Source organism: Oncorhynchus mykiss, chromosome 19 (assembly GCF_057628025.1).
Source record: "Oncorhynchus mykiss isolate SJ-2025 chromosome 19, ASM5762802v1, whole genome shotgun sequence".
Classification (NCBI taxonomy): domain Eukaryota; kingdom Metazoa; phylum Chordata; class Actinopteri; order Salmoniformes; family Salmonidae; genus Oncorhynchus; species Oncorhynchus mykiss.
Genome location: NC_143040.1, coordinates 28,093,337 through 28,119,944, shown reverse-complemented (window position 1 = coordinate 28,119,944; position 26,608 = coordinate 28,093,337). Strand labels below are relative to the sequence as shown.

At 44.9% G+C, this 26,608-nt stretch overlaps 1 protein-coding gene across 9 annotated transcripts; it reads right to left on the bottom strand.

Annotated features, from left to right (window-relative positions):
• Positions 1 to 747: 747 nt before the first annotated feature.
• On the bottom strand, positions 748 to 26,589 carry LOC110497524 (ribosomal protein S6 kinase beta-2). 9 transcript variants are annotated; one of them, XM_036954430.2, is made up of 16 exons: positions 26,480 to 26,589; positions 25,493 to 25,547; positions 25,161 to 25,198; positions 24,914 to 25,028; positions 24,687 to 24,755; positions 24,376 to 24,523; positions 24,166 to 24,223; positions 23,870 to 23,970; positions 22,219 to 22,309; positions 20,768 to 20,858; positions 20,549 to 20,656; positions 7,990 to 8,052; positions 7,649 to 7,726; positions 3,953 to 4,060; positions 3,578 to 3,690; positions 748 to 3,068 (listed from the first exon to the last, which is right to left on the bottom strand). In XM_036954430.2, exons 2-16 carry the CDS (start codon positions 25,544 to 25,546, stop codon positions 2,876 to 2,878), a joined length of 1,428 nt encoding a protein of 475 aa, XP_036810325.1. In that variant the 5' UTR covers position 25,547; positions 26,480 to 26,589; the 3' UTR covers positions 748 to 2,875. The 9 variants fall into 9 exon arrangements, with proteins under 9 accessions (XP_036810325.1, XP_036810324.1, XP_036810322.1 ...); XM_036954429.2 differs by having other exon boundaries at positions 26,338 to 26,584; XM_036954427.2 differs by lacking the exon at positions 26,480 to 26,589 and adding an exon at positions 25,810 to 26,284.
• Positions 26,590 to 26,608: the final 19 nt, after the last annotated feature.

Here is a 26,608-nt window from a genome sequence, read left to right as displayed (position 1 = left end):
GTTTAAAATATCCATTCAATCAGTTTAGTAAAGAGAACATTACATTCTGCTCCATGGAAGTGCAAAGGCGCCAAAATACACTGAGTATACAAAACATTAAGAACACCTGTGCTTTCCATGAGACTGACCAGGTGAAAGCTATGATCCCATATTGATGTCACTTGTTAAATCCACTTCAATTAGTGTAGATGAAGGGGAGGAGACCGGTTAAAGAAGGATTTTTAAGCCTCAAGACAATTGATACTTTGTGTATGTGTTTCATTCAGAAGGTGAATGGTTTGTGCCAAGAACTGCAACGCTGCTGGGTTTTTTCCATGTGTATCAAAAATGGTCCACACCGAAAGGACATTCAGCCAAGCTGACACAATTGCGGGAAGCATTGGAGTCGACATGGGCCAGCATTCTTGTGGAACGCTTTCAACACCTTGTAGAGTCCATGCCTAGACGAATTGATGCTGTTCTGAGGGCAAAAGGTTGCAACTCAATATTAGGAAGGTGTTCCTAATGTTTGGTATACTCAATGTGTTTGGCCACAACCGTTTGTGTGAAAGAGAGAACTTTTCAGCGATTGTTTATCATTGTGTTGAAATGTTCTAATTATTAGGACTGACCCACAGGTCAACTGCACACAGTTAGGGAAATATATCCTACATTACATCTGGACTATGGAGGCTGTTGTTCAATTCCTGTGACAGCCAGACAGACATTGCATTAAACCACAATTAATAGCACATTCATACCACAGAGTTCAGACATTCAATGTCTTTATTCTTCAGGATTCTGCAAACCTATTTTCCTCACAACCACATTAGCTGCAGGAAATACAAAAAAACTGATAAAAACATTCCACTTAGATCCAGAACATGTCATCAGTCCATTAAATAATACTATTTTTTAAATGAAATACGTGTAAATATTATTTCCCTCCCCCAGACCCAAATATGACTTTCAATGATAGAGGTCTTGTCTTCCAAAGCTAGTTCTCACAACAGTATGACAGGATGGTTGATGAAAGAGCCACGGATAAACAGAGTTCGGCAAACTGCTTCAGTTGGAAGAATGTGAACGGGTGCTATGTTGGCACCAGACCTGGGTTCAAAATCAAACGGTATCCAATTTTCTTTGGTCATTTGATTGAGCCTGACTGGAGAGCCAGATGGATGGCGTTTGGACTATTCCATTGGTCCCAGTGCGCCAGACAAGCTCAAATCAAGTGAAACTTTAGCTCAAGGAAGAAAACAAATACTATTTGAACCCAGGTCTGCCCACATGTACAATAGTTTGCTAGAACTCTGTAGATCTATGGTTCTACATGATATGAGTAATGTTATGGTATGAGTGCTTGTTAAAAAATAAAAGGCTAATTCAACTTCGCTTCAGACACATAGGACTCAAATGAGTCGGATTGCTTTACAGCTGTAATACGAGCTTATGTATAAATGCGGTCGCTTTCATAATCAAAAATACTCATCTTTTTAAAGATTATCTTAAGCAGAGTATTTTATACAGTGTTTTTAGAAATGTGCGTCATTCAATACTTTCATTCCTGCGTTATGACAATGATCACTAGTCTAAAATCAACCTTTTAAAGGTCGACTTTGGGCGTGAAATACGGTCCAACTTTGCCTATTCCTCAATTTTCAAACAGGAATGGGCCGTGCCTTTGGTGGTTCATTGTGTTATTGTGGTCAGGCGTGCCGCAACCAACGTTGCTAGTTCATTAGCTACGCGAGCCAGTAACTCTTCCAGTACATGTGGACATCATTTCACATGACTTGATTTTGGCCGGAAACTGTAGAGATCAGTAAGAAATGGCACATCTATAGTCAAATATCTTATTCATAATTTTTTTTTAAAGCATTAAATAACCTGGTATGATGGCACATTGATCAGTTAAACAGTTTAAAGTTGTTCTTTTTGCCCAAAATCGACCTTTTAACATCTTGATAATGGCAATGTCAAATGCTTTGGCAGTAGTTGGTGTTCTCTTTGCTTATGTGGCAAGTTGAGAAAAATGTCAAGTGAAGTGGCTGGATCCCAAACTGATAACCCAACCTGTTCCCTAAACCCTTGTTGACTTCCCTTTGTGGCTCTGTGGCAACTGGCCATGGAAAAGCAGTGGCTGGTCCTCTGGTAGCGTAGGAAAGGTTGGGGTCAATTCCATTTCAAGTCAATTCAGGAAGTAAACAGATATTGACCCCACCCCTGGTAGGTGATCCTGACTAGAGAGAGTACAGCTACGACTGAAAGTGACATTTATGCAGCAGGTTAGGATCATTGACGTGGCAGGTTAGGAATTAAGGTTAAGAAAAGGGTTAGGATTAGCTAAAAATGCTCTCCTAACCTGCGACGAAAAGTCACGTACGGTTGTAGCTGTACTCCCTCTAGTCACAACCCTGGTAGGTGGAGGTGGGCACCAGCCTGGCACCAACACACCTGATACTACTAAACTAATCATCAAGACCAGGAGCTGAATCAGGTGTTAGTGCTTGACTGGAACAAAAAAGCTGCACACCCTGTAGCTCTTCAACTAAGCTCACTCCCTATTCAGACCTTAAAGGAATGAGTCAAAGAGGGTATAGGGGGAAGGGAGTGAGTGTGCAGTATGGGGTTTTGGGACCCAGCCTGTGAGAAACACAAGGCCCCCTGAGAGCGGCCGCGTTCCAGACGGACTAGCAGTCGTCTGCCAGACGTCACAATGCCTGGATAGGTGTTAAACATATCAGCTAACCACATCGTATGGTAGAGCAACATGCGCCCAACTGTCGATAACGTGGCAATCAGCCATTGGCGGACGCGCGCGGCACGTCTGCAAAGTAGTCGGCCTGGAACGCAGCCAAAAGTTCGGACTCCTCCCGACTCGGCTTACTCCAGTTCATCTCCGGCTACACTTCTGCTTCTTGTTCCGGCCTGGTGTGCTGATTGGCTGCGTGGCGCCATTGTCGGTGGGCGGGGTTGTTGGCGGGAGACGGAACGAGGTCTGGGAGAGAAGGTCCGACTCGCTCTCTCCTCCCCCTGATCCTCCTGTGGACTTGGCGAATGACCCGGGGAGAGAGAACTTGAGAGGACTGAGGAGTGACAATAGGAACAATAATAGAAAGAAATGGGGAGAGACATTAGATAAGGGAAATGCATATCAATCATGGTGTATGTGTGTGTACAGCGTGCATGTACATATGTATATACACTCCCCGAAGTATTTGTTTGGACAGAGAAGCTAAACCTTTTCATTTGGCTCTGTACTCCAGCATTTTGGATTTCAGATTAAACGTTTTATTTAAAGAAAAACTAACAGGTCTGTGAGCCGGAATTCTTACTGGTTGGTAAGTGATCAAATACTTATGTCATGCAATAAAATGCAAATTAATTACTTAATCATACAATGTGATTTTCTGGATTTTTGGATTTTTTAGATTCCGTCTCTCACAGTTGAAGTGTACTTATGATAAAAATGACAGACCTCTACATGCTTTGTAAGTAGGAAAACCTGCAAAATCGGCAGTGTATCAAATACTTGTTCTCCCCACTGTAGGTGAGTGTAAGCCCATGCATGTGTGTGTGTGTGTGTGTGTGTCACCTGATGGGGGTGCGTGGGCTGCTGTTGTGTCTGCGTACGGGACGTGTCCGTGGCTCAAAGGAGAAGCCCTCCTTCAGACTCTCCAACACAGAGGGAGCCACGTAGGTAAAACCCTGGACAGACAACATCCATTAAATTAATTATATAGGATGACAAGCAATTCTAGCAACACTTCCACTACTCTATTTTGTTTGGGAAATACCTGAATAAGAGGTGTTTTGTTCCAGGTGAGAACAGGGTTGTGTTCAATAATACTTGCCAGGGTTCTGGGTTCAAATCCCATGTGTGACCAGTACGGAAAATGTATGCACTCACTTACTCTAAGTCGCTATGAATAAGAGCATCTGCTAAATGACTAAAATGTAATCGTCTCACAGCGAAGGCGTGTTCGTGCTGGTGGCTGATTGTGGAGTCGTCAGGACTGTCCACCGGAGTCTGCTTGGTGAACCTCGTGTCAAACTGACTCACGTCCTCGTCTGACTGCTACAGGGGGTGAAGCGAGAGAGAGAGAGGAGAAAGAGGGGGGAACAGGTTGAATGGAGAGAGAGAAATGGTGGGAGAAAGTATGTTTACATGCACACGAATAATTTGATATTGAACCGATTACGTAGTATGGCAATACTCATGTAAACACTTTACTCTGCTTAACTTCAATCAGCGTAAGGTCAAAACCAAGGTAAGTATACGCTGAATAAAACCTGGTTTTCTGAGGCATCGTTCAAGTTATTAGGACATGTAAACAGCTTAATTGGTGTTCCAGCGGTGTATTTGATCTGTGCATGTGCCAGCAGCGCAAGCCTCTGTCTAATGCGCGAGAGAAGTGAGTTCGGAAAAACAATCCACAGTGCATTCGGAAAGTATTCAGACCCATTGACTTTATCCACATTTTAATACTTTATTTAAAAAAAAAGTTTAAATCCTCAATCTACATACAATACCCCATAATGATAAAGCTGAATCAGGTTTTTAGAAACTTTTGCAAATGTATTAAAAACGAAAAACAGATACCTTACTTATATAAGTACTCAGACCCGTTGCTATGAAACTCAAAATTTAGCTCAGGTGCATCCTGTTTCCATTGATCATCCTTGAGATGTGGTAAATTCAATTGATTGGACATGATTTGGAAAGGCACATACCTGTCTATATATAAGGTTCAACAATTGACAGTGCGCGTCAGAGAAAAATCAAGCCATGAGATCGAAGGAATTGTCATAGAGCTCCGAGACAGGATCGTGTTGAGGCACAGACCTGGGGAAGGGTACCAAAAATGTCTCTAGCATTGAAGGTCCCCAAGAACAGGGTGGCCTCTATCATACTTAAATGGAAAAAGTTTGGAACTACCAAGACTCTTCCCAGAGCTGGCCGCTCGGCCAAACTGAGCAATCGGGTGAGAAGGGCCTTGGTCAGGGAGGTGACCAAGAACCCGATGGTGACTCTGACAGAGCTCCCGAGTTCCTATGTGGAGATGAAAGAACCTTCCAGAAGGACAGCCATCTCTGCAGCACTCCACCATTCAGGCCTTTATGGTTGAGTGGCCAGACGGAAGCCACTCCTCGACAGCCCGCTTGGAGTTCGCCAAAAGGGGGGAAAGGACATGAGAAACAAGTTTCTCTGGTCTGATGAAACCAAGATGGAACTCTTTGGCCTGAACGCCAAACGCCACATCTGTAGGAAATCTGGAGCCATCCCTATTGTAAAGCATGGTGGTGGCAGCAGCATTATGCTGTGGGGATGTTTTTCAGCAGCAGGGAGTGGGAGACAGCCTACAGGGAGGAGATGAGGTTCCTGGGAGTGTGGTGCCAGGAAAATAATGTCTCACCCAACATCAACAAAACAAAGGAGCTGATTGTGGAATTCAAGAAACAGCAGAGGGAGCATCCCCCTATCCACATCGACGGGACGGCAGTGGAGAAGGTGGAAAGCTTCAAGTTCCTCAGCGTACACATCATTGACAAACTGAAATGGTCCAACTACACAGACAGTCTGGTGAAGGCACAACAGTGCCTCTTCAACTTCAGGAGTCTGAAAAAAAATTGGGTTGGCACTTAGAACCTTCCTAAACTTCTACAGATGCACAATTGAGAGCATCACCGCCTGGTACGAAAACTGCATGCCCCGCAACCGCAGGGCTCTCCAGAGTGTGGTGCGGTCTGACCAATGCATCACAGGGGGCAAACTACCTGCCCCCCAGGACACCTACAGCACCCGATGTCACAGGAAGGCCAAAAAGATAATCAAGAACAACAACCACCCGAGGTTTTTATTTTACTCTTACTGTAGTACTGTAGGCCACTCACGACCGGTCACGTTGTACAGCGCCTGAGTGGCGCAACGGTCTAAGACACTGCATAGCAGTGCAAGCTGTGTTGCTACAGATGCTGGTTCAATACCTGTGCCGGCCTCGACTGGGAGGTTTGTAGGTTTTTGGTTTCTCTCCCTCTAAACAGAAATAAATCATTCTAAATAACAAGGTGGCTTTTATTTACAAAGTAGTAACAATGTCTCACCCCATGTTCAAGAATGTCCTTTTTCCTCGCTCATTTTACGTTATTTGAAAACGATATCGCAAAATATTTAAGGGGCATTGCACTAATAATGGTGCTGACTAGGGAAACGTTCCCACTGTTCTTTGTGCCAGTCTGCACGTTCAAACTAAAACAATGTAACTAATAATGGCATCTTTATGCTTTCATTAATAAAAAAATATATATATAAAAATACCATTTCAAAATGCCGGTGTTTATTTAGTTAAGGATCCATAAATTACTATGGGAATAAATATCACTGAATTACAGAAATATCCTCCAATCCTCTATATGTAATTATTGGCGGAGAGTCGCGTCATATTTTTCAGTATACTGTGGGCGTAGGCGACATGAGTCTCACTAGTGTTGAGTAATGTGCTGTTACGTGGTGTTGGTCTTATTTAATGAAAGAGCATATTGAAGTTAGAAGCAAAAGCCTACAACTATTTTAGCACCGTTGGGGACTGCTCTTGATAAATCAATGAGATTTTTATTTTCACTTAATCTCCATTTGGGTGTTGGATAGACTACAATTAGGGTGTAGAAATGGTATGCTCTTAGTGTAACCTTTATTTAACTAGGCAAGTCAGTTAAGAACACATTTTTATTTACAAGGACAGCCAACTCCTTCCTTCCCATCGGGGAAGGAAGGACCTCAGGAAGAGCGCTCAGGACCTCAGACTGGGGCGAAGGTTCACCTTTCAACAGGACAACGACATTAAGCACACAGCCAAGACAGTGCAGGAGTGGCTTCTGGACAAGTCTCTGAATGTCCTTGAGTGGCCCAGCCAGAGCCCGGACTTGAACCTGATCTAACATCTCTGGAGAGACCTGAAAATAGCTGTGCAGTGACGCACTCCATCCAACCTGACAGAGCCTGAGAGGATATGCAGAGAAGAATGGGACAAACTCCCCGAATGCAGGTGTGCCAAGCTTGTAGCGTCATACCTGAAAAGACTCGAGGCTGTAATCACTGCATTCGGTGCTTCAACAAAGTACTGAGTAAAGGGTCTGAATACTTATGTAAACGTAATATTTTTTTTTTTTTTTTATTGTAAAAATGATATATATTTTTTGCCTTGTCATTATGGGGTATTGTGTGAGGAGAAAAAAAAACATCAATTACAGAATAAGGCTGTAATGTAACAAAATGTGGAAAAAGTAAAGTGGTCTGAATACTTTGCATCTTATAATTTTCATAAACTTTATATATGTCTGAACTCAGAATCTAAGACTTCTGTAGAATGTTTATTTTGATAGGCCATTTTCTGCATTTGTCCGATCAGTTAGCCAGGATTATTAGGGAAATAGTTGTTCTTGCAAAGCATTTAAACAAACTATTATATTAATCTGACTATCCACAGTAATCATATTATTGTGTGCATGTATCCATGCTCAGATAGCAGGATGGAGAAACCGTGCTCATGGAGTGGTACGCCACAGTTTCAACCTTACAAAGGCACCTCCTCAATTATTTAAAAGACCCAGCTTAAAATTGGACATTTTAGCTATTGAGACAGTGACAGTAGAATAGTGGTCATACCAGGCATGGCTTGTAGGGCGGCTCACACCTCTTATTCAGCAGGTCGTCCCAGTTGATGTGTCTGAAGAAGGGATGCTTCTGTGAAACCAGCAGAAAAACGCTGCACTTAGAATCCATCCCTGTACAGTGCAGGTCTAGGCTCATGCGCTATTGGATTTTGTTCAAATAGCATCCGTATAAGCACTGATCATAACAAAGCAGGGTTGGAGGCAATTTCATTCCAAAGGAGGTAGACATTTCTGTTTACTTCCTGAATTAAACCCAAGCCTATTACACAGCTTTATGATGTCAATAGAAAACAAAGGGAGTTGTGGAGTGAACGGGAGATGTGTGTGTATCACCTGTATGTCTTTACAGTCTGCCGCACTGGAGCCTAGCCTCTGAGAAGGACTCTTCTTCAGCAGCTACAGAAAGGAGAGCGAGGTAAAGCGAGAGCGAGCGGTAAAGAAAAAGAGAGCGAGCGAGGGGTAAAGCGAGCGAGCGAGGGGTAAAGCGAGCGAGCGGGGGGTAAAGAGAGCGAGCGGGGGGTAAAGAGAGCGCGAGCGGGGGGTAAAGCGAGCGCGAGCGAGGGGTAAAGCGAGAGCGAGCGAGGGGTAAAGCGAGAGCGAGCGAGGGGTAAAGCGAGAGCGAGCGAGGGGTAAAGCGAGAGCGAGCGAGGGGTAAAGCGAGAGCGAGCGAGGGGTAAAGCGAGAGCGAGCGAGGGGTAAAGCGAGAGCGAGCGAGGGGTAAAGCGAGAGCGAGCGAGGGGTAAAGCGAGAGCGAGCGAGGGGTAAAGCGAGAGCGAGCGAGGGGTAAAGCGAGAGCGAGCGAGGGGTAAAGCGAGAGCGAGCGAGGGGTAAAGCGAGAGCGAGCGAGGGGTAAAGCGAGAGCGAGCGAGGGGTAAAGCGAGAGCGAGCGAGGGGTACAGCGAGAGCGAGCGAGGGGTACAGCGAGAGCGAGCGAGGGGGTACAGCGAGAGCGAGCGAGGGGTACAGCGAGAGCGAGCGAGGGGTACAGCGAGAGCGAGCGAGGGGTACAGCGAGAGCGAGCGAGGGGTACAGCGAGAGCGAGCGAGGGGTACAGCGAGAGCGAGCGAGGGGTACAGCGAGAGCGAGCGAGGGGTACAGCGAGAGCGAGCGAGGGGTACAGCGAGAGCGAGCGGGGGGTACAGCGAGAGCGAGCGGGGGGTACAGCGAGAGCGAGCGGGGGGTACAGCGAGAGCGAGCGAGGGGTACAGCGAGAGCGAGCGAGGGGTACAGCGAGAGCGAGCGAGGGGTACAGCGAGAGCGAGCGAGGGGTACAGCGAGAGCGAGCGAGGGGTACAGCGAGAGCGAGCGAGGGGTACAGCGAGAGCGAGCGAGGGGTACAGCGAGAGCGAGCGAGGGGTACAGCGAGAGCGAGCGAGGGGTACAGCGAGAGCGAGCGAGGGGTACAGCGAGAGCGAGCGAGGGGTAAAGCGAGAGCGAGCGAGGGGTAAAGCGAGAGCGAGCGAGGGGTAAAGCGAGAGCGAGCGAGGGGTAAAGCGAGAGCGAGCGAGGGGTAAAGCGAGAGCGAGCGAGGGGTAAAGCGAGAGCGAGCGAGGGGTAAAGCGAGAGCGAGCGAGGGGTAAAGCGAGAGCGAGCGAGGGGTAAAGCGAGAGCGAGCGAGGGGTAAAGCGAGAGCGAGCGAGGGGTAAAGCGAGAGCGAGCGAGGGGTAAAGCGAGAGCGAGCGAGGGGTAAAGCGAGAGCGAGCGAGGGGTAAAGCGAGAGCGAGCGAGGGGTAAAGCGAGAGCGAGCGAGGGGTACAGCGAGAGCGAGCGAGGGGTACAGCGAGAGCGAGCGAGGGGTACAGCGAGAGCGAGCGAGGGGTACAGCGAGAGCGAGCGAGGGGTACAGCGAGAGCGAGCGAGGGGTACAGCGAGAGCGAGCGAGGGGTACAGCGAGAGCGAGCGAGGGGTACAGCGAGAGCGAGCGAGGGGTACAGCGAGAGCGAGCGAGGGGTACAGCGAGAGCGAGCGAGGGGTACAGCGAGAGCGAGCGAGGGGTACAGCGAGAGCGAGCGAGGGGTACAGCGAGAGCGAGCGAGGGGTACAGCGAGAGCGAGCGAGGGGTACAGCGAGAGCGAGCGAGGGGTACAGCGAGAGCGAGCGAGGGGTACAGCGAGAGCGAGCGAGGGGTACAGCGAGAGCGAGCGAGGGGTACAGCGAGAGCGAGCGAGGGGTAAAGCGAGAGCGAGCGAGGGGTAAAGCGAGAGCGAGCGAGGGGTAAAGCGAGAGCGAGCGAGGGGTAAAGCGAGAGCGAGCGAGGGGTAAAGCGAGAGCGAGCGAGGGGTAAAGCGAGAGCGAGCGAGGGGTAAAGCGAGAGCGAGCGAGGGGTAAAGCGAGAGCGAGCGAGGGGTAAAGCGAGAGCGAGGGGTAAAGCGAGAGCGAGGGGTAAAGCGAGAGCGAGGGGTAAAGCGAGAGCGAGGGGTAAAGCGAGAGCGAGGGGTAAAGCGAGAGCGAGGGGTAAAGCGAGAGCGAGGGGTAAAGCGAGAGCGAGGGGTAAAGCGAGAGCGAGGGGTAAAGCGAGAGCGAGGGGTAAAGCGAGAGCGAGGGGTAAAGCGAGAGCGAGGGGTAAAGCGAGAGCGAGATAAAGAGAGCGAGAGTGCGAGGTAGAGAGAGAGTAGAGCACAGTAAAGCGAGAGCGCGATAAAGAGCGGTAAAGAGAGCTCGCGGTAGAGAGAGAGCAGTAAAGAGAGAGCGGTAAAGAGAGAGAGCGGTAAAGAGAGAGCGGTAAAGAGAGAGAGCGGTAGAGAGAGAGCGGTAGAGAGAGAGAGCGGTAGAGAGAGAGCGGTAGAGAGAGAGAGCGGTAGAGAGAGAGAGCGGTAGAGAGGTAAAGAGAGAGATTGTACAACTGAAGATCAACACAGGAAGACATTGGTCAACACATTGGTCTTTTAACTCACTCTGTCAATCTTAAGCATGCTAAATTCAAATTTGCAAATTTGTCAGCTAGCGTACCACCTAGCTCCAACTGTTTACTGGTGGCAACCATAGCAACACCACCACCAGAGACACACCACCACCCCCCCCCCCCCCCCCCCCCCCCCCCACCCCCCTTTTTGAATTTCCAGCAGAAATCAAAATCAGAGAAGGTAGGTAGGTTACGGGGGACTGAGGAGATTCACCTTTTTTTACATGCATTTTATTTCACCTTTATTAAACCAGGTAGGCCAGTTGAGAACAAGTTCTCATTTACAACTGCGACCCGGACAAGATAAAGCAAAGCAGTGTGACACAAACAACAGTTACACATAAACAAACGTACAGTCAATAACACAATAGAAAAATCTGTATACAGTGTGTGCAAATGAAGTAAAGAGGTAAGGCAATAAATATTTTCCATTCTGGCAAAGTAATTACAATTTAGCAATTAACACTGGAGTGATAGATGGGCAGATGAGGATGTGCAAGTAGAGATACTGGGGTGCAAAAGAGAAGGTTATAATAAAAAAAAGTATATATATATGGGGATGAGGTAGATAGTTGGTTGGATGGGCTATTTACAGATGGGCTGTGTACAGCTGCAGTGATCGGTAAACTGCTCTGACATCCGATGCTTGAAGTTAGTGAGGGAGATAAAAGTCTCCAACTTCAGTGACTTTTGCAGTTCGTTCTAGTCATTGGCAGTAGAGAACTGGAAGGAAAGGCGGCCAAAGTGGTGTTGGCTTTGGGGATAACCAGTGAGATATACCTGCTGGAGTGCGGGTGGGTAGGTGTTGCTATGGTGACCAGTGAGCTGAGAAGGCCGAGCTTTACCTAGCAAAGACTTATAGATAACCTGGAGCCAGTGGGTTTGGCGACGAATACGCAATGGTGGGTAGTATATGGGGCTTTGGTGACAAAATTGATGGTACTGTGTAGACTGCATCCAGTTTGCTGAGTAGAGTGTTGGAGGCTATTTTGTAAATGACATCGCCGAAGTCGAGGATCGGCAGGATAGTCAGTTTTACGAGGGTATGTTTGGCAGCACGAGTGAAGGAGTCTTTGTTGCGAAATAGGAAGCTGATTCTAGATTTAATTTTGGATTGGAGATGCTTAATATGAGTCTGGAAGGAGAGTTTACAGTCTAGCCAGACACCTAGGTATTTATAGTTGTCCACATATTCTAAGTCAGAACCGTCCAGAGAGTAGTGATGGTCCAGAGCACCTATTGCTCACCTCTTGGCCACAGACATTGACCCTTTCTCTCTCAGCTCATTCACTGTCAAGCCACTAACACCTCTGTCTGATCACAGCCAAATCACCATGTTCCTCAAAAGAATAGACATGGAAACAAGCACACATTCACAGCCCAGTAAGCTATACAATCAGAAATGCATACAGATGGGCCCAAAACAGCACAGAAGAATACCAGAAAGCAACCTGGAACCAAAATATCCATAAAAAAACTCTTAGATACATTTCTGGATACCACATTCACTCACGGTAAAAAAAAAGGCATCAATCTAGCAGTAAAAAACATCAACTATATATTCAGGCAAACGTCAAAAGAAGCACAACTGAAATTGACAATCTTTTTTTTGTTGTTTAAAGATCACAAACAACAACTGGTTTGATGCAGATTGTAAAATAAGGAAATAAACTTAGAACACTATCCAGCCAAAAGACCAAAATAATGGTGAATTACACCTTCATTACTGTGAGACTTTAACTCTATAAACATACACTCAGAACCAACAAAAGCACAGTACAACAGCAAGCAGCTGACACTAATTGAGGAGTCCATAAACAAACAACTTCTGGAAAGATTGCTCAATATTTGAGAGGTTGAACGGATTAGAAAAAGCTATAAAGGATAATCAAAATCCATTGGACTCCCCAATTACTGACCAGGAGCTCTACAAGAAACTTCAAGCCCTCAAATTAAAAAAATAAATGCGGACCTGATGGAAAGTACAAACAATGCACGCAGGGCAGAATTAGGCCAATATCCACCAATAATAAGAACTCAAAAAAGAGCAATTAAGTTTCGGAAACATCTAAAATACAGTGACCACCTCTCATATCATTACCAAGCCCTGCAGAGCTGAACAAAGAAAAGAGTCCCCTTGTAGCGGTATTTATTAGAGAGGGGTAAAGAAAGATTTTGTTCGGGCGCCAGGCAGGTATTAACCATGCCGAAAGGAAAAGAGTAGAATAGAGAGAACCACTACCAGACCCACACACATCAGCAGAAGAGACTGCCTAGAGTGTAGCCTGTTTACCAGATAGCCAGTGGAGAGAAAAAAAGAATACACACCATATAAAACCCACATCACAGCACAGGGGTAACCCCAACAAGAATACCTCATACAATAATACTAATAATGGCAGAGCAATTCAACAGCAACTGCATACAAGAATGAACCCAGTCATCAACATAGGATTTGCAATAATCTGTATTATTTTCTAGTGGATGAGTGCAGAGGGTATGAATGTGGGGGGTGTTCATCGACACAACAAAGGCCTTAAAAATGTCCAGTCTTCTCGGCCACATGTCATTAGTACATCTCAATCCAGTTCACATAACAATACACAACTTGCAAGCAACCTCCCTTTTAACTAAAATGTCCAAATACTTCAGGCAGGGCAATAATAGTCCAGCTCTAATGAACTTCAATAGGAAGTGCATTGGAAAAATAGAGAGTCTGTTGCAGGGTAAAGCACTGGAACGATAGAGGGAAGAGAAAAAGAGAAAGAGAGAGATCTTAGCTGTCGTCTTCAGGCGTGCAGGTGTACTGTCTGACGGTTTGTTGATTTGTTAAAGATTCGCAACAATGTTGCTACTAATCCATGCGATCCATAACGGGCGTGGTCCCAAACGAAAACAACCACGACCTAGAGCGATTACACTGATGATTGAGTTAAATACTCTATAAACTACACACGCTGAAAACAAACAAAACTTCTGCAGCACAGCACACACAATCAAACTGTCGCGCCACCAAAGAGCCCCTCCCCAAAGAGCTGAACGAGCTCTCTTTATTTTCTCCTTCCTTCCTTACTGCTCACGCGCTCTTAAAGTGGCAGTGCACGGTGAAGGCTCCGTGCAGATTTCGCCACACCCTCATCCAGCTGGTCCGGAGTTCACAAACCTGTTCTAACACGCTAAAGCATCAAGACCAGAACATCCAATCAATCAGATCATAAAACAAATTACAACAGTCAAAACTGAACTACATTGCTTATTGGGAAACACAAGCACAAGCAAAATGCAGTGCTATCTGGACCTAAATCGACAGTACACCATGGCAAACTATTTGACCATAGTTACTGATCAAAACCTTAGAAAAACATTCACAAAGTACAGTCTCAATGAGCACAGCCTTGCCATTGAGAAGGGTAGACACAGGAAAACCTGGCTCCCTGTGGAGGAAAGGCTGTGCAACCACTGCACAACAGCAGAACCCAAGACAGAGCTGCATTTCCTGACAAAGTGTCAAAAAATATAAAACAATTAGAGTGTCATTTCCCCAAATTTGAAACCCTTATTCAAGGTTTCAAAGACCTCTCTGATGAGAGTAGGCTACCCGTCCTGTTGGGGGAGGACGCAGAGAGCTATGGGTTGGCAGCGCACTACATTGCTGCCTGCCATAAGTTGAGGGAGAGTGTCTGACAGACCAATCAACCTGCACTCTACTGAATGCTTATTGTTCAATGTATGGTTATTTTGACCTTTGATTATTCTTGTTACTGTTGTCCTGTTGACCATTTTGATTCTTATTAGTTTCATATTGTAAATATCCAAAGTAAGCTTCGGCAATATGTACATTGTTACATCATGCCAATAAAGCAAATTGAATTGAGAGAGAGAGAGAGAGAGAGAGAGGTAAAGAGAGAGAGACAGAGACACCGTGAGCAGGCAAACAGGCACAACCCAGCATTCTTACACTAGCCCAAGCCAATGGCATGTACCAGATAATCACACTTAATGGTCTGAGGCCAGACCCCACGCCTAACAACATTGGATACTTTATGGAACACAAAGCCTTCACTCTCTCATCCTGGAATATCCAAGGCCTGAGGTCATTGGCCTTTGGCCTAAAAGAGCAGGAACCTGGAACGAATAAATCAGAAATATAGACATCGTCATCCTACAAGAAACACAGTATAGAGGAGATGGACCCACTGGCTGCCCTCTAGGTTACAGAGAGCTGGTAGTCACATCTACCAAACTACCAGGTGTTATTATTGTTATTTTACCAGGTAAGTTGACTGAGAACACATTCTCATTTACAGCAACAGCCTGGGGAATAGTTACAGGGGAGAGGAGGGGGATGAATGAGTTAATTGTAAACTGGGGATGATTAGGTGACCGTGATGGTGTGAAGGCCAGATTGGGAATTTAGCCAGGACACCGGGGTTAACACTACATCTCTTACGATAAGTGCCATGGGATCTTTAATGACCTCAGAGTCAGGACACCCATTTAACGTCCCATCCGAAAGATGGCACCCTACACAGGGCAGTGTCCCCAATCACTGCCCTTGGGCATTGGGATATTTTTTAGACGAGAGGAAAGAGTGCCTCCTATTGGCCCTCCAACACCACTTCCAGCAGCATCTGGTCTCCCATCCAGGAACTGACCAGGACCAACCCTGCTTAGCTTCAGAAGCAAGATAGCAGTGGGATGCAGGGTGGTATGCTGCTGGCAAACAGGGAAGGGACTCAGTATGCTAATTTGGTATACAGCAGACCTAACTCGCTCTGTTAAATTAAATCAGGAACATTTTACATTTGGCTAGAAATTCAAAAGGACATGATCTCAACAGAAAAATGTCCTCCTGTGTACTACCTATACCCCCCCCCCCCCCCACTACAATCACCATACTTTAATCAAGACAGCTTCTCCATCCTGAAGGGGGACCTAAATGCCAGAACTGGACAATAATCTGACTCCCTAAGCACACGGGGGGACAAACACCTACCTGGAGGTGACAGCATTTCCTCCCCCATATGCCCCCCTAGGCACAACACAGCTCTGCTGCACGCTGGGTATGTACAGTCAATGGTAGGCTTTGAGGGGACTATAAATAGTACTGTAGACTACTTTATCACTGACCTCAAACCAGATTCTCTAAGAGCGTTCACAGTCAGCCCACAGGGAAGCTGAGAGATCAAATATACTGTTTAGGTTTTCTACTGCCAAGTTTACACCTTCACTATTACAGTGAAACGTTTTGTCCATGAAGGTGTCTAAAAGGGATTGAATTTGTGGTTGTCTAATTGTTTTTTGGTAGCATTTCTTCAAGATATTCAGTTCCTTTTGGTTTTGATGCCTCGTGATTTAAGCATTGCTCTGTTCAAGTAGACTTGGATTTTGCCGTGATCTGATAGGGGTGTCACCCCAGCACGCCAGAAATCAGCTCAATGAAATTGATGAATCCATTGACTAACCACTTCTGGGAAAATTGGAAAACAACAGAGTTATCTATCCAAAACAGAGATGTATGGATAAACCACTTCTCCAATATTTTTGGCCCTATAACAAAGAACAAACAGCAAGAACGTATACATGATCAAATACAAATCTTAGAATCAACTATTAAAGACTGAAGAATCCAGTGGGTTACATTGAATGAACTACAGGACAACAAAATACAAACTCTCCAACCCAAAAAGGCCTCTGGTGTTGATGGTATCCTGTTGGATTCTGGATTAAACTTGGAACATTGCTATCCTAGCGTTTGTTTTTATTTTTACATCAGATGTTAATAGTTATCTGTAGGCACCAGATCGCTTTGGAATGTGCTGGGTGGACGGGAGGAAGTCACAGGATTACTATAGAGGATGCGGATGGAAATCTGTGGATTAGGCAAATGAGGGGTTGAGGTCAGGTCAGAATCCCTTAAGGGAGAAATTATGGTTTATTACCCTATTACTTTGTCTTCCTGTCAAATCATAATAGATGTAAGGATTGGAGAGAAGAAGGAGTGCCTCATTTTGGAGTAATATACACACATACACTTGTGGTGGGGGAAACATGTTTTGTCTAACGCAGCTGTATTGATCCTCTAGGAAGAATAAACTTGATTAGGCTTTCATAATGTCCGTTGAGTTTTTTACTCTGAGAATTAGAACCTAACAATCCTAAACTAAATGGTAAAATATAGAGACCACAAATTCCAATTGGCTATACTTAAACATCATCCTTAGCTCTGGCATATTCCCCAATATTTGGAACCAAGGTCTGATAACACCAATTCACAAAAGTGGCGACAAATTTGACCCCAAAAACTACTGTGGGATATGCGTCAACAGCAACCTTGGGGAAATCCTCTGCATTATCATTAGCGGCAGACTCATACATTTCCTCAGTCAAAACAATGTACTGAGCAAATGTCAAATGGGCTTTTTACCAAATCACCAACAGACCACGTATTGACCCTGCACACCCTAATTGACAAAGAAACAAACCCCAAAAAAGGTAGTCTTCTCATGCTTAGTTGATTTCAAAAAAGCTTTGACTCAATTTGGCATGAGGGTCTGCTATACAAAATTGATGGAAAGTGGTGTTGGGGGAAAAACATACAACATTATAAAATCCATGTACACAAACAAGTGTGCGTTTAAAATTGGCAAAAAAAAGAAAATTCTTTCCACAGTGCCTAGGGTGAGACAGGGATGCAACTTAAGCCCCACCCTCTTCTAGAGGTCGACCGATTATGATTTTTCAACGCCGATACCGATTAATGGAGGACCAAAAAAAGCAGAAACCGATTGATCGGAAGATTTTTTTTTAAATACTTTATTTATTTGTAATAATGACAATTACAACAATACTGAATGAACACTTATTTTAACTTAACCAATAAAATCAATTTTGCCTCAAATAAATAATGAAACATGTTCAATTTGGTTTAAATAATGCAAAAACAAAGTGTTGGATAAGTAAAAGTGCAATATGTGCCATGTAAAAAAGCTAACGTTTAAGTTCCTTGCTCAGAACATATGAAAGCTGGTGGTTCCTTTTAACATGAGTCTTCAATATTCCCAGGTAAGAAGTTTTAGGTTGTAGTTGTTATAGGAATTATAGGACTTTTTCTCTCTATATCATTTGTATTTCATATACCTTTGACTATTGGATGTTCTTATAGGCACTTTAGTATTGCCAGTGTAACAGTATAGCTTCCATCCCGCTCCTCGCCCCATACCTGGGCTCGAAAACTAGGAACACATCGACAACAGCCACCCTCGAAGCATCGTTACCCATCACTCCAACAACTACTTCAAGGTCTCAGAGCGAGTGACGTCACCGATTGATGCGTGGGTAACGATGCTTGGGTAGCGTGCACCCCGCTAACTAGCTAGCCATTTCACATCGGTTACACCAGCCTAATCTCAGGAGTTGATAGGCTTGAAGTCATAAACAGCGCAATGCTTGAAGCACAGCGAAGAGCTGCTGGCAAACGCACGAAAGTGCTGATTGATTCAATGCTTACGAGCCTGCTGCTGCCTACCATCGCTCAGTCAGACTGCTCTATCAAATCATAGACTTAATTATAACATAAAAACACAAATACGAGCCGTAGGTCATTAATACGGTCAAATCCGGAAACTATCATTGCGAAAACAAAACGTTTATTATTTCTGTGAAACCGTTCCGTATTTTATCTAACGGGTGGCATCCATAAGTCTAAATAGTCCTGTTACATTGCACAACCTTCAATGTTATGTCATAATTACGTAACATTCTGGCAAATTAGTTTGCAACAAGCCAGGCGGCCCAAACTGTTGCATTTACCCTGACTCTGCGTGCCATGATCGCAAGAGAAGTGACACAATTTCCCTAGTTTAATATTGCCTGCTAACCTGGATTTCTTTTAACTAAATATGCAGGTTTAAAAAAATTTACTTCTGTGTATTGAGTTTAAGAAAGGCGATGATGTTCATGGTTAGGTACACATTGGTGCAACGACAGTGCTTTTTCGCGAATGTGCTTGTTAAATAACCATTTGGCGAAGTAGGCTATGATTCAATGATAAATTAACAGGCACCACATCGATTATATAACTATACGCAGGACAAGCTAGATAAACTAGTAATATCATCAACCATGTGTAGTTATGTTAAGATTGATTGTTTTTTTTATAAAGATACGTTAAATGCTAGCTAGCACCTTACCATGGCTCCTTGCTGCACTCACGTAACAGGTAGTCAGCCTGCCAGGCAGTCTCCTCGTGGAGTGCAATGTAATCGGCCATGATCGGTGTCCAAAAATGCAGATAACCGATTGTTATGAAAGCTTGAAATCAGCCCAGATTAATCGGCCATTCCGATTAATCGGTCGACCTCTACCCATCGTCAACATATACATCAACAAATTGGCGAGGGCACTAGAACAGTCTGCAGCACCCGGCCTCACCCACCCCGCCATCACCCACCCTAATAAGTCAAATGTCTACTGATGATCTGGTGCATCTGTCCCCAACCAAGGAGGGCCTACAGCAGCAACTAGATATTCTGCACAGATTCTGGCAGACCTGGGCCCTGACAGTTAATCTCAGTAAAATAAAAATAATGTTGTTCCAAAAAAGGTTGCCAGGACCACAAATACCATCTAGACATCGTTGCCCCAGAGCACACAAAAAACTACACACACAAACACACCTCTGCCTAAACATCAGCGCCACAGGTAACTTCCACAAAGCTGTGAACAATCTGAGCGACAAGGCAAGAAGGGCCTTCTACGCCATCAAAAATTGACATACCAATTAGGATCTGGGTAAAAATACTTGAATCAGTTATAGAACACATTGCCCTTTATGGTTGTGAGGTCTGGGGTCCGCACACCAACCAAGAATTCACAAAATGGGACAAACGCCAAATTGAGACACTGCATGCAGAACTCTGCAAAACATACCTCCGTTTTACGATGTAAAACATCAAATAATGCAGAGTCAGAATTAGGCCGATACCCGTTAATGATCAAAGTCCAGAAAAGAGCCATTCAATTCTACAACCACCTAAAAGGAAGCGATTCCCAAACCTTCCATAACTAAGCCATCACCTACAGAGAGAAGAACCTGGAGAAGAGTCCCCTAAGCAAGCACTGTTGTTGCTCTGTTCACAAACAGACCCCCAGGACAGCAACACAATTAGACCCATCCAAATCATGACAAAACCCCAAAAGATGATTATTTCCAATGTGTCAAGTAATTAACAACAAAAAAACAGAGCAAACTAGAATACTATCTGGCCCTGACCACTGTGACTGACACAAACTTAAGGAAAGCTTTGATTATGTACAGACTGAGCATAGCCTTGCTATTGAGAAAGACTGCCGTAGGCAAACCTGTCTCTCCAAGCGAAGACAGGCTATGTGCACACTGACCACAAAATGAGGTGGAAACTGAGCTGCACTCCCTAACCTGCCAAATGTATGATCATATTAGAGAGACATATTTCCCTCAGATTACAGACCCAAAAAGAATTTGAAAACAAACCCAATTTTGATAAACTCCCATATCTATTGGGTGAAATACCAGTGTGCCATGACAGCAGCAAGATTTGTGACCTGTTGCCACAAGAAAAGGTCAACCAGTGAAAAACAAACACCATTGTAAATACAGCCCATATTTATGTTTTATTATTTTCCCTTCTGTACTTTAACCATTTGAAATGTACATTTCTTTGGAACTTTGTAAGTGTAATTGTTTATTATCCATTTCACATGCTTTGGCAATGTAAACAAATTTCCCATGCCAATAAATCCCTTAAATTGAAATTAGAGGGAGAAAAAGTGATGAAGGAAATGTAGAGAGAGGGAGAAAAAGAGATGAAGGAAATGTAGAGAGAGATGAAGGAAATGTAGAGAGAGAGAGCGAGAGAGAAAGACAGAATAATAGAGAGATTGAGTCTGGACCTCTATGATAAATGTTCTTAAACATAACGAGAGATGGGGACGGGCGGGCGCCTTTACCTTTTTGATCATATCTCGGGCGTCCAGTGTGAGGTAGGGCGGCAGGTTGACTTTACACTTCAAGATCTTATCGATGGTCTTTTTCCTGTTCTCAGCAGTGAACGGAGGCTATGGGGGAGTGACAGGGACAGGCAAGAAGACCACAGAGGTTTGAGTCAAAAGTCTTTCAAATGGTACACCCCATCACTCTTTAACACCCCCCCCCCCCCCGTATCTCACCGAGCCCGTCATCATGTCATACATCAGAGCTCCAAGACTCCACCAGTCCACCGCCCGGTTGTGTCCTGTACGCGTCAGAATCTCTGGAGCCCTGAGAAAGAGAGAGGAAGAGAGTGAGGGGATAGAGAGCGCAGGGAAGAGAAAACTTCAGTAGAAGAATCACAGTAATGGCTGTGATTCAATGATCAACCTTCTAGAAGTGTGAACTTTTCACTCCCCTTCATGGATTGAAAGAAAATCCAATATGCGACAGATTTTTATGTGAACATTCTAAAAATCAGAAGAAAATAAGCACATTTTCCCACCAGTGGTGTTTCCACCAAACGGAATAAAAATCAGTGTGGGTGACTTCAATGAGTTCAATGTGTTTCCATAGCATTTTCAACTCTAGAGTTTTGTCACAAAAACTGTTGCGTTAAATAGCAAATGTGCCTACTCTGGTCTTGGCGCGTGAACTCAGACACAGTAGGCCTACAGCGCGGGTAGGCTGTGTGGGTAGGCTAGTCTACATGATGAAACTATATTACGGATAGAGCGACAAATATTTATATTTTGTCAAACGGCAGTCAAGCATCGATCGTCATGTCACCAGAATCAGACTCTTTATTTATTGGTTAGGAGCATCAATATCAATGTGAACTTTCACCACCCTGTGAAGATCATCATAAGTCCTTTCATCTGCAGCCTAATAAACTGCATGTTTTCCGAGTCGTAGTGGGAGGACCCACACACACCATATCTTATGACTCCCAAGTTTACTTCAATATGATGGTTAGAATATTGATATTTGCGCTTTAAAGCATTTCCACTGCCATGTCTCATATGATTAATTTCACAGACACAAAAAGATCCCATGTCGATGGAACAAATTATCTTCTCAGCATTTATAAAGTTGTACCATCATAGTTGTCGTGATATTTTCTTTTTGATACAGTATGACTTTACCCGCATAAAAAGTTTGAAAAACAACATGTATTTATTTATTTAACCTTTAATTAACTAGGTTAAGAACAAATTCTTATTTACAATGACGGCCTACCCCGGGCCAAACCCGGACGACGCTGGGCCGATTGTGCGCCGCCCTATGGGACTCCCAATCGCGGCCAGATGTGATACAGCCTGGATTTTGAACCAGGGACTGTAGTGATACCTCCTGCACTGAGATGCAGTGCCTTAGACCGCTGCGTCACTCGGGAGCCCAGTTTAGTTAGTGTAAGGAATATGGTGGAAGACCATGCAGCCCATGGACAAAATGTAATGTTTTTAAATGCACACTTAACTTCAAGGAGGAGGGGGAGAATTGTACTATAACTAGTTTGGTGAATGCAGACCTATCTGAACAAGGATTACTAAAGCGACCCCTACTGTCATTCAAAGAAAGTGCAGTCTCAGAGCGACAGCTGACTCAGAGACAGCATCCTAATCTCACATCAGTGTGGCACTACACTCACATGTACTCTATGGTCCCACAGAAGGTGTGCGTGACAGCGCCGTCGTGAATGGACTCCTTACACAGGCCAAAGTCAGTCAGCTTGATGTGTCCTGGGAGACAGAGATACAATATCTGTCAATTGTAAATGATAACAATAAGCCAATCCATAGCAGATCAATTATCTATTTTTTATTTATTTTTTATTTTAAAATCATATTTTCATCTCAGTCACATTGATTTCTAAACTCAAAAAGAAAATGTCCCTGTTTCAGTACCCTGTCTTTCCAAAGATAATTCGTAAAAATCCAAATAACTTCACAGATCTTCATTGTAAAGGGTTTAAACACCGTTTGAATCATAAACAATTAATGAACATGCACCTGTGGAACGGTCATTAAGACACTAACAGCTTACAGACGGTAGGCAATTAAGGTCACAGTTATGAAAACTTAGGACACTCAAGAGGCTTTTCTACTGACTGAAAAACACCAAAAGAAAGATGCCCGGGGTCCCTACTCATCTGCGTGAACATGCCTTAGGCATGCTGCAAGGAGGTATGTGGCCAGGGCAATAAATTGCAATGTCCGTACTGTGAGACGCCTAAGACAGCCCTACAGGTAGATAGGACTGACACCTGATCATCCTCGCAGTGGCAGACCACGTGTAACAACACCTGCACAGGATCGGTACATCCAAACATCACACCTGCAGGACAGGTACAAGATGGCAACAACAACTGCCCGAGTTACACCAGGAACGCACAATCCCTCCATCGGTGCTCAGACTGTCCACAATAGGCTGAGAGAGGCTGGACTAAGGGCTTATAAGCCTGTTGTAGCAGGTCCTCGCCAGACATCACCGGCAACAATGTGCCCACAAACCCACCGTCGCTGGACCAGACAGGACTGGCAAAAAGTGCTCTTCACTGACGAGTTGCGGTTCTGTCTCACATGGGGTGATGGTTGGATTCACGTTTATCGTCGAAGGAATGATTAAATTGGAGGTGGAGGGTCCGTCATGGTCTGGGACGGTGTATCACAGCATCATCGGACTGAGCTTGTTGTCATTGCAGGAAACCGCAACGCTGTGCGTTACAGGGAAGACACCCTCCTCCCTCATGTGGTACCCTTCCTGCAGGCTCATCATGACCCTCCAGCATGACAATGCCACCAGCCATACTGCTCGTTCTGTGTGTAATTTCCTGCAAGACAGGAATGTCAGTGTTCTGCCATGGCCAGCGAAGAGCCCGGATCTCAATCCCATTGAGCATGTCTGGGACCTGTTGGATCGGAGGGTGAGGGCTAGGGCCATTCCCCCCAGAAATGTCCGGGAACTTGCAGGTGCCTTGGTGGAAGAGAGGGGTAACATCTCACAGCAAAAACAGGCAAATCTGGTGCAGTCCATGAGGAGGAGATGCTGCATTAAGTACTGCAGTGCTGGTGGCCACACCAGATACAGACTGTTACTTTTGATTGTGACCCCCCCCTTCGTTCAGGGACACATTATTCAATTTCTGTTAGTCACATGTCTTGTTCGGTGCATGTCTCAGTTGTTGAATCTTGTTAAGTTCATACAAATATTTACACATGTTAAGTTTTCTGAAAATAAATGCAGTCGACAGTGAGAGGACGTTTCTTTTTTTGCCGAGTTTATGTAACAGACAGACACACCTTGGTGGTTCAGCATGATATTCTCTGGTTTCAGGTCTCGGTAGATGATTCCGTTTGAGTGGAGGTGTCCCAAAGCAAGCACAATCTCACCCAGATAAAAACTATTTGCCAAAGAAGGAAAAACATGTATTAACACTCCTCCTCGTACACATGCACAAGACATACGGTCAAGCTCTTATTCTCATCTTCTACAAAATGTTCACATGGAAATTAAACTGCTGTTTATGGCCTCAGCCTCACACTTGTATCCTTTCCCAATGATAACCTGAAGCTGAGCATCTCTCTCTCTCTCTTACCAGGCAGTGTCCTCCATGAAGATTCCTTCTTTCTCCAGCTGCATGAACAGTTCTCCACCTGATAAAGGAACAAAAACAACAAGATTAGGGAGATAAGTGTCGAAGTTGAAGTGCCAGGATTCAGAGATAAGACATGGTTGTCCTACCCAAATCCCCTCCCTCCAGGAGGAGGTCGAAAGCGTACAACAGGTCCCCCTCCCTCCCTCTCACCACTGAGACACTCCAGGATGAGGTAGAGTTTACCCCCGGTCTGGAAGGCGTACAGCAGGTCCACGATGAAGGGGTGCCGCACTGTCTCTAGAATCTCCCGCTCCGCACGCGTGTGGGCCGTGTCCTTGGCGTTACACACGATCTTCGCCTGGCAAGGAGAGAAAGGAGAGAGGGATGAGTGCAAAGAGGGATGGGTGGAAGGAGGTGGAGGAAGTTGTACATTTAGATATACTACATTTTGCCCTGGCTCCTTGGCAGCGTTTAGAACATACTTTCGGCTGAGAAGAACGATTAAGAGGAATCGCACGGACCTTCTTTAAAACCTTCATTGCGAATATCTTCCCCGTCTGTGTACCCTGCACTTTCCGTACCTGGAAAACCTGAAAGTAGAAATACAATTGTTAAATAGGTCGATGACAAATGGATTGAGTTTCTGATCAAGAGATTGGTGTATATCCAAGTAGATTGTGAAACTGAAATTCTTAGAAACGCACTGATTGACTGACGGGCGCGCGCACGCACACACACACACACACACCTTGCCATAGCCCCCCTTGCCCAGCACACTTAGCAGCTCAAAGCTGTCTGGTCCGATCCTCTCACTGTCTCTGTTGACAATGGCACTGGTCAGCTCTATCTCTTCTGTTTGAACACTAAGAGAGGTGATGAGAGAGAGAGTTAGGAAGAAAGGGAATGAGTGAGGGTGAGTTTATAGGATTCAGTAAAAGATATAGGCTCAAGCATGAAATGGTGGACAAAGTGACTAAGTTCATTGTTCCCCTTACGAGTCTGTCTCTGCTACGGTGAAGTCACAAATGTCATCCTACAGAACACAAGAGGGATAGAAGAGAGGATGTCAAAGTTAATTCACTGTAGACACGTGAAGAAGGGCCACTGCTTATTGACTGAACATGGCAGTGTGTAATATCACAGATCATGCATGCATCTTTTATTTTGGGGAACATTCTTCATAGTTTATATGCTCTGTTTATACTAGCTGCAATTGTCTGGGCTTTTTCGTCACTACATTGAACACAGCCTTGATCTGACACTCTAATAAGTTAGTTAGGTACCCTAATTTAACAACAACAACAAAAAGTGTCCTCAAATCCCCCACCTCTGCATCGCTAAGGTCGTCCGACTCCAAGTCAATATCGAAAACACCTGCCATCCTGCGGAAGAAATTACAGTTATAGTTTAGCTATGCGTGATGTGATTAAAAACACAACGGCCCCGAGAGCTAGCAATGTGAAAACAAGCATTTATTGTTGTTACTATCTAGTTAGCTATGCCTGACAGGTGCAAACACTAAGCAGCTAAATTACTGTCAAAGCTGGACAAGAAGCGGGCGTAATCTAACGTTAACCTAGATGGGATCTAGGCAGGCTAATCGGACTCATGGGTGAAGTTTACGTAAAAGGGAACATTTCTTACTGGGCCCGCTGGCAGGGAATGCAATATACGCTAGCTAATGCTGTCGAGCGTCGTCCAACAGGCATGGTTGGGGATAGCCGACTAAACTCAACGATTTACGGTAGAGTTGAGCGGTGACTAGTATGCGGGGACTGGAGCTCCGACGTCACATACAACCGACGTTATCAAAAACTAGCTACTGATTTCCGCACCCTGGTACAGAATAGTCCTACTGAAAGCAGTAGTTGAGTTATAATCGGCCGGATTCGAGAGAACCAGAGTCCGAAAGCTAGCCAGCTCGTGTGAAACTAAACTCGGATTCTGGGAATGTTGAAAGAAAAGAGAAAATCAAGTTTGTTGTGTCACTTATGCTAGTTAAAATGACTGAACTGACTGTATCAATGTAATAATATATAACGGGTCGTGATCACATCGGTTTGAGAGCTGGTTTGACAACTAACGTTAGCTAGCTAGTTAGCTGATTACGACGACTCGTAGGTGGTAAGTTACCGTTCGTTAGCTACCCAAGCATTTCACCTCGCCTCATACCTTCACTCTCAGCTGCATTCGTCGTGACCACTGAGTCAGTGAGCTTATAAGTGGCTAATTCCACTTGTCTTGCTGTGTCGCTCCCACAAGTATCGTTGGACCTAAACTGTAGTCGTAAATAAGAATTTCGATTTTCTGTCACCTCTCTCTGGTCTTTGTTGATGTTCCGTTGTTTGTTTCTCTTGGCGTGTGTGATTGAACGTTGACCTTTTTTTAGCCACGTCATCAGTAAAAGACTGTCGATTGGCTGCTATTTTATTTTATAGCGGAA

Excerpts from the sequence above, each read along its gene's own strand:
- LOC110497524 (XM_036954427.2), bottom strand. The coding sequence starts at position 25,874 with ATGCCTGTTGGACGACGCTCGACAGCATTAGCTAGCGTATATTGCATT. Across the intron at positions 25,199-25,492 it reads ACGACCTTAGCGATGCAGAG|GATGACATTTGTGACTTCAC; the intron begins GTGGGGGATTTG and ends TGTGTTCTGTAG. Across the intron at positions 24,224-24,375 it reads CATCCTGGAGTGTCTCAGTG|GTGGAGAACTGTTCATGCAG; the intron begins GTGAGAGGGAGG and ends TTCCTTTATCAG.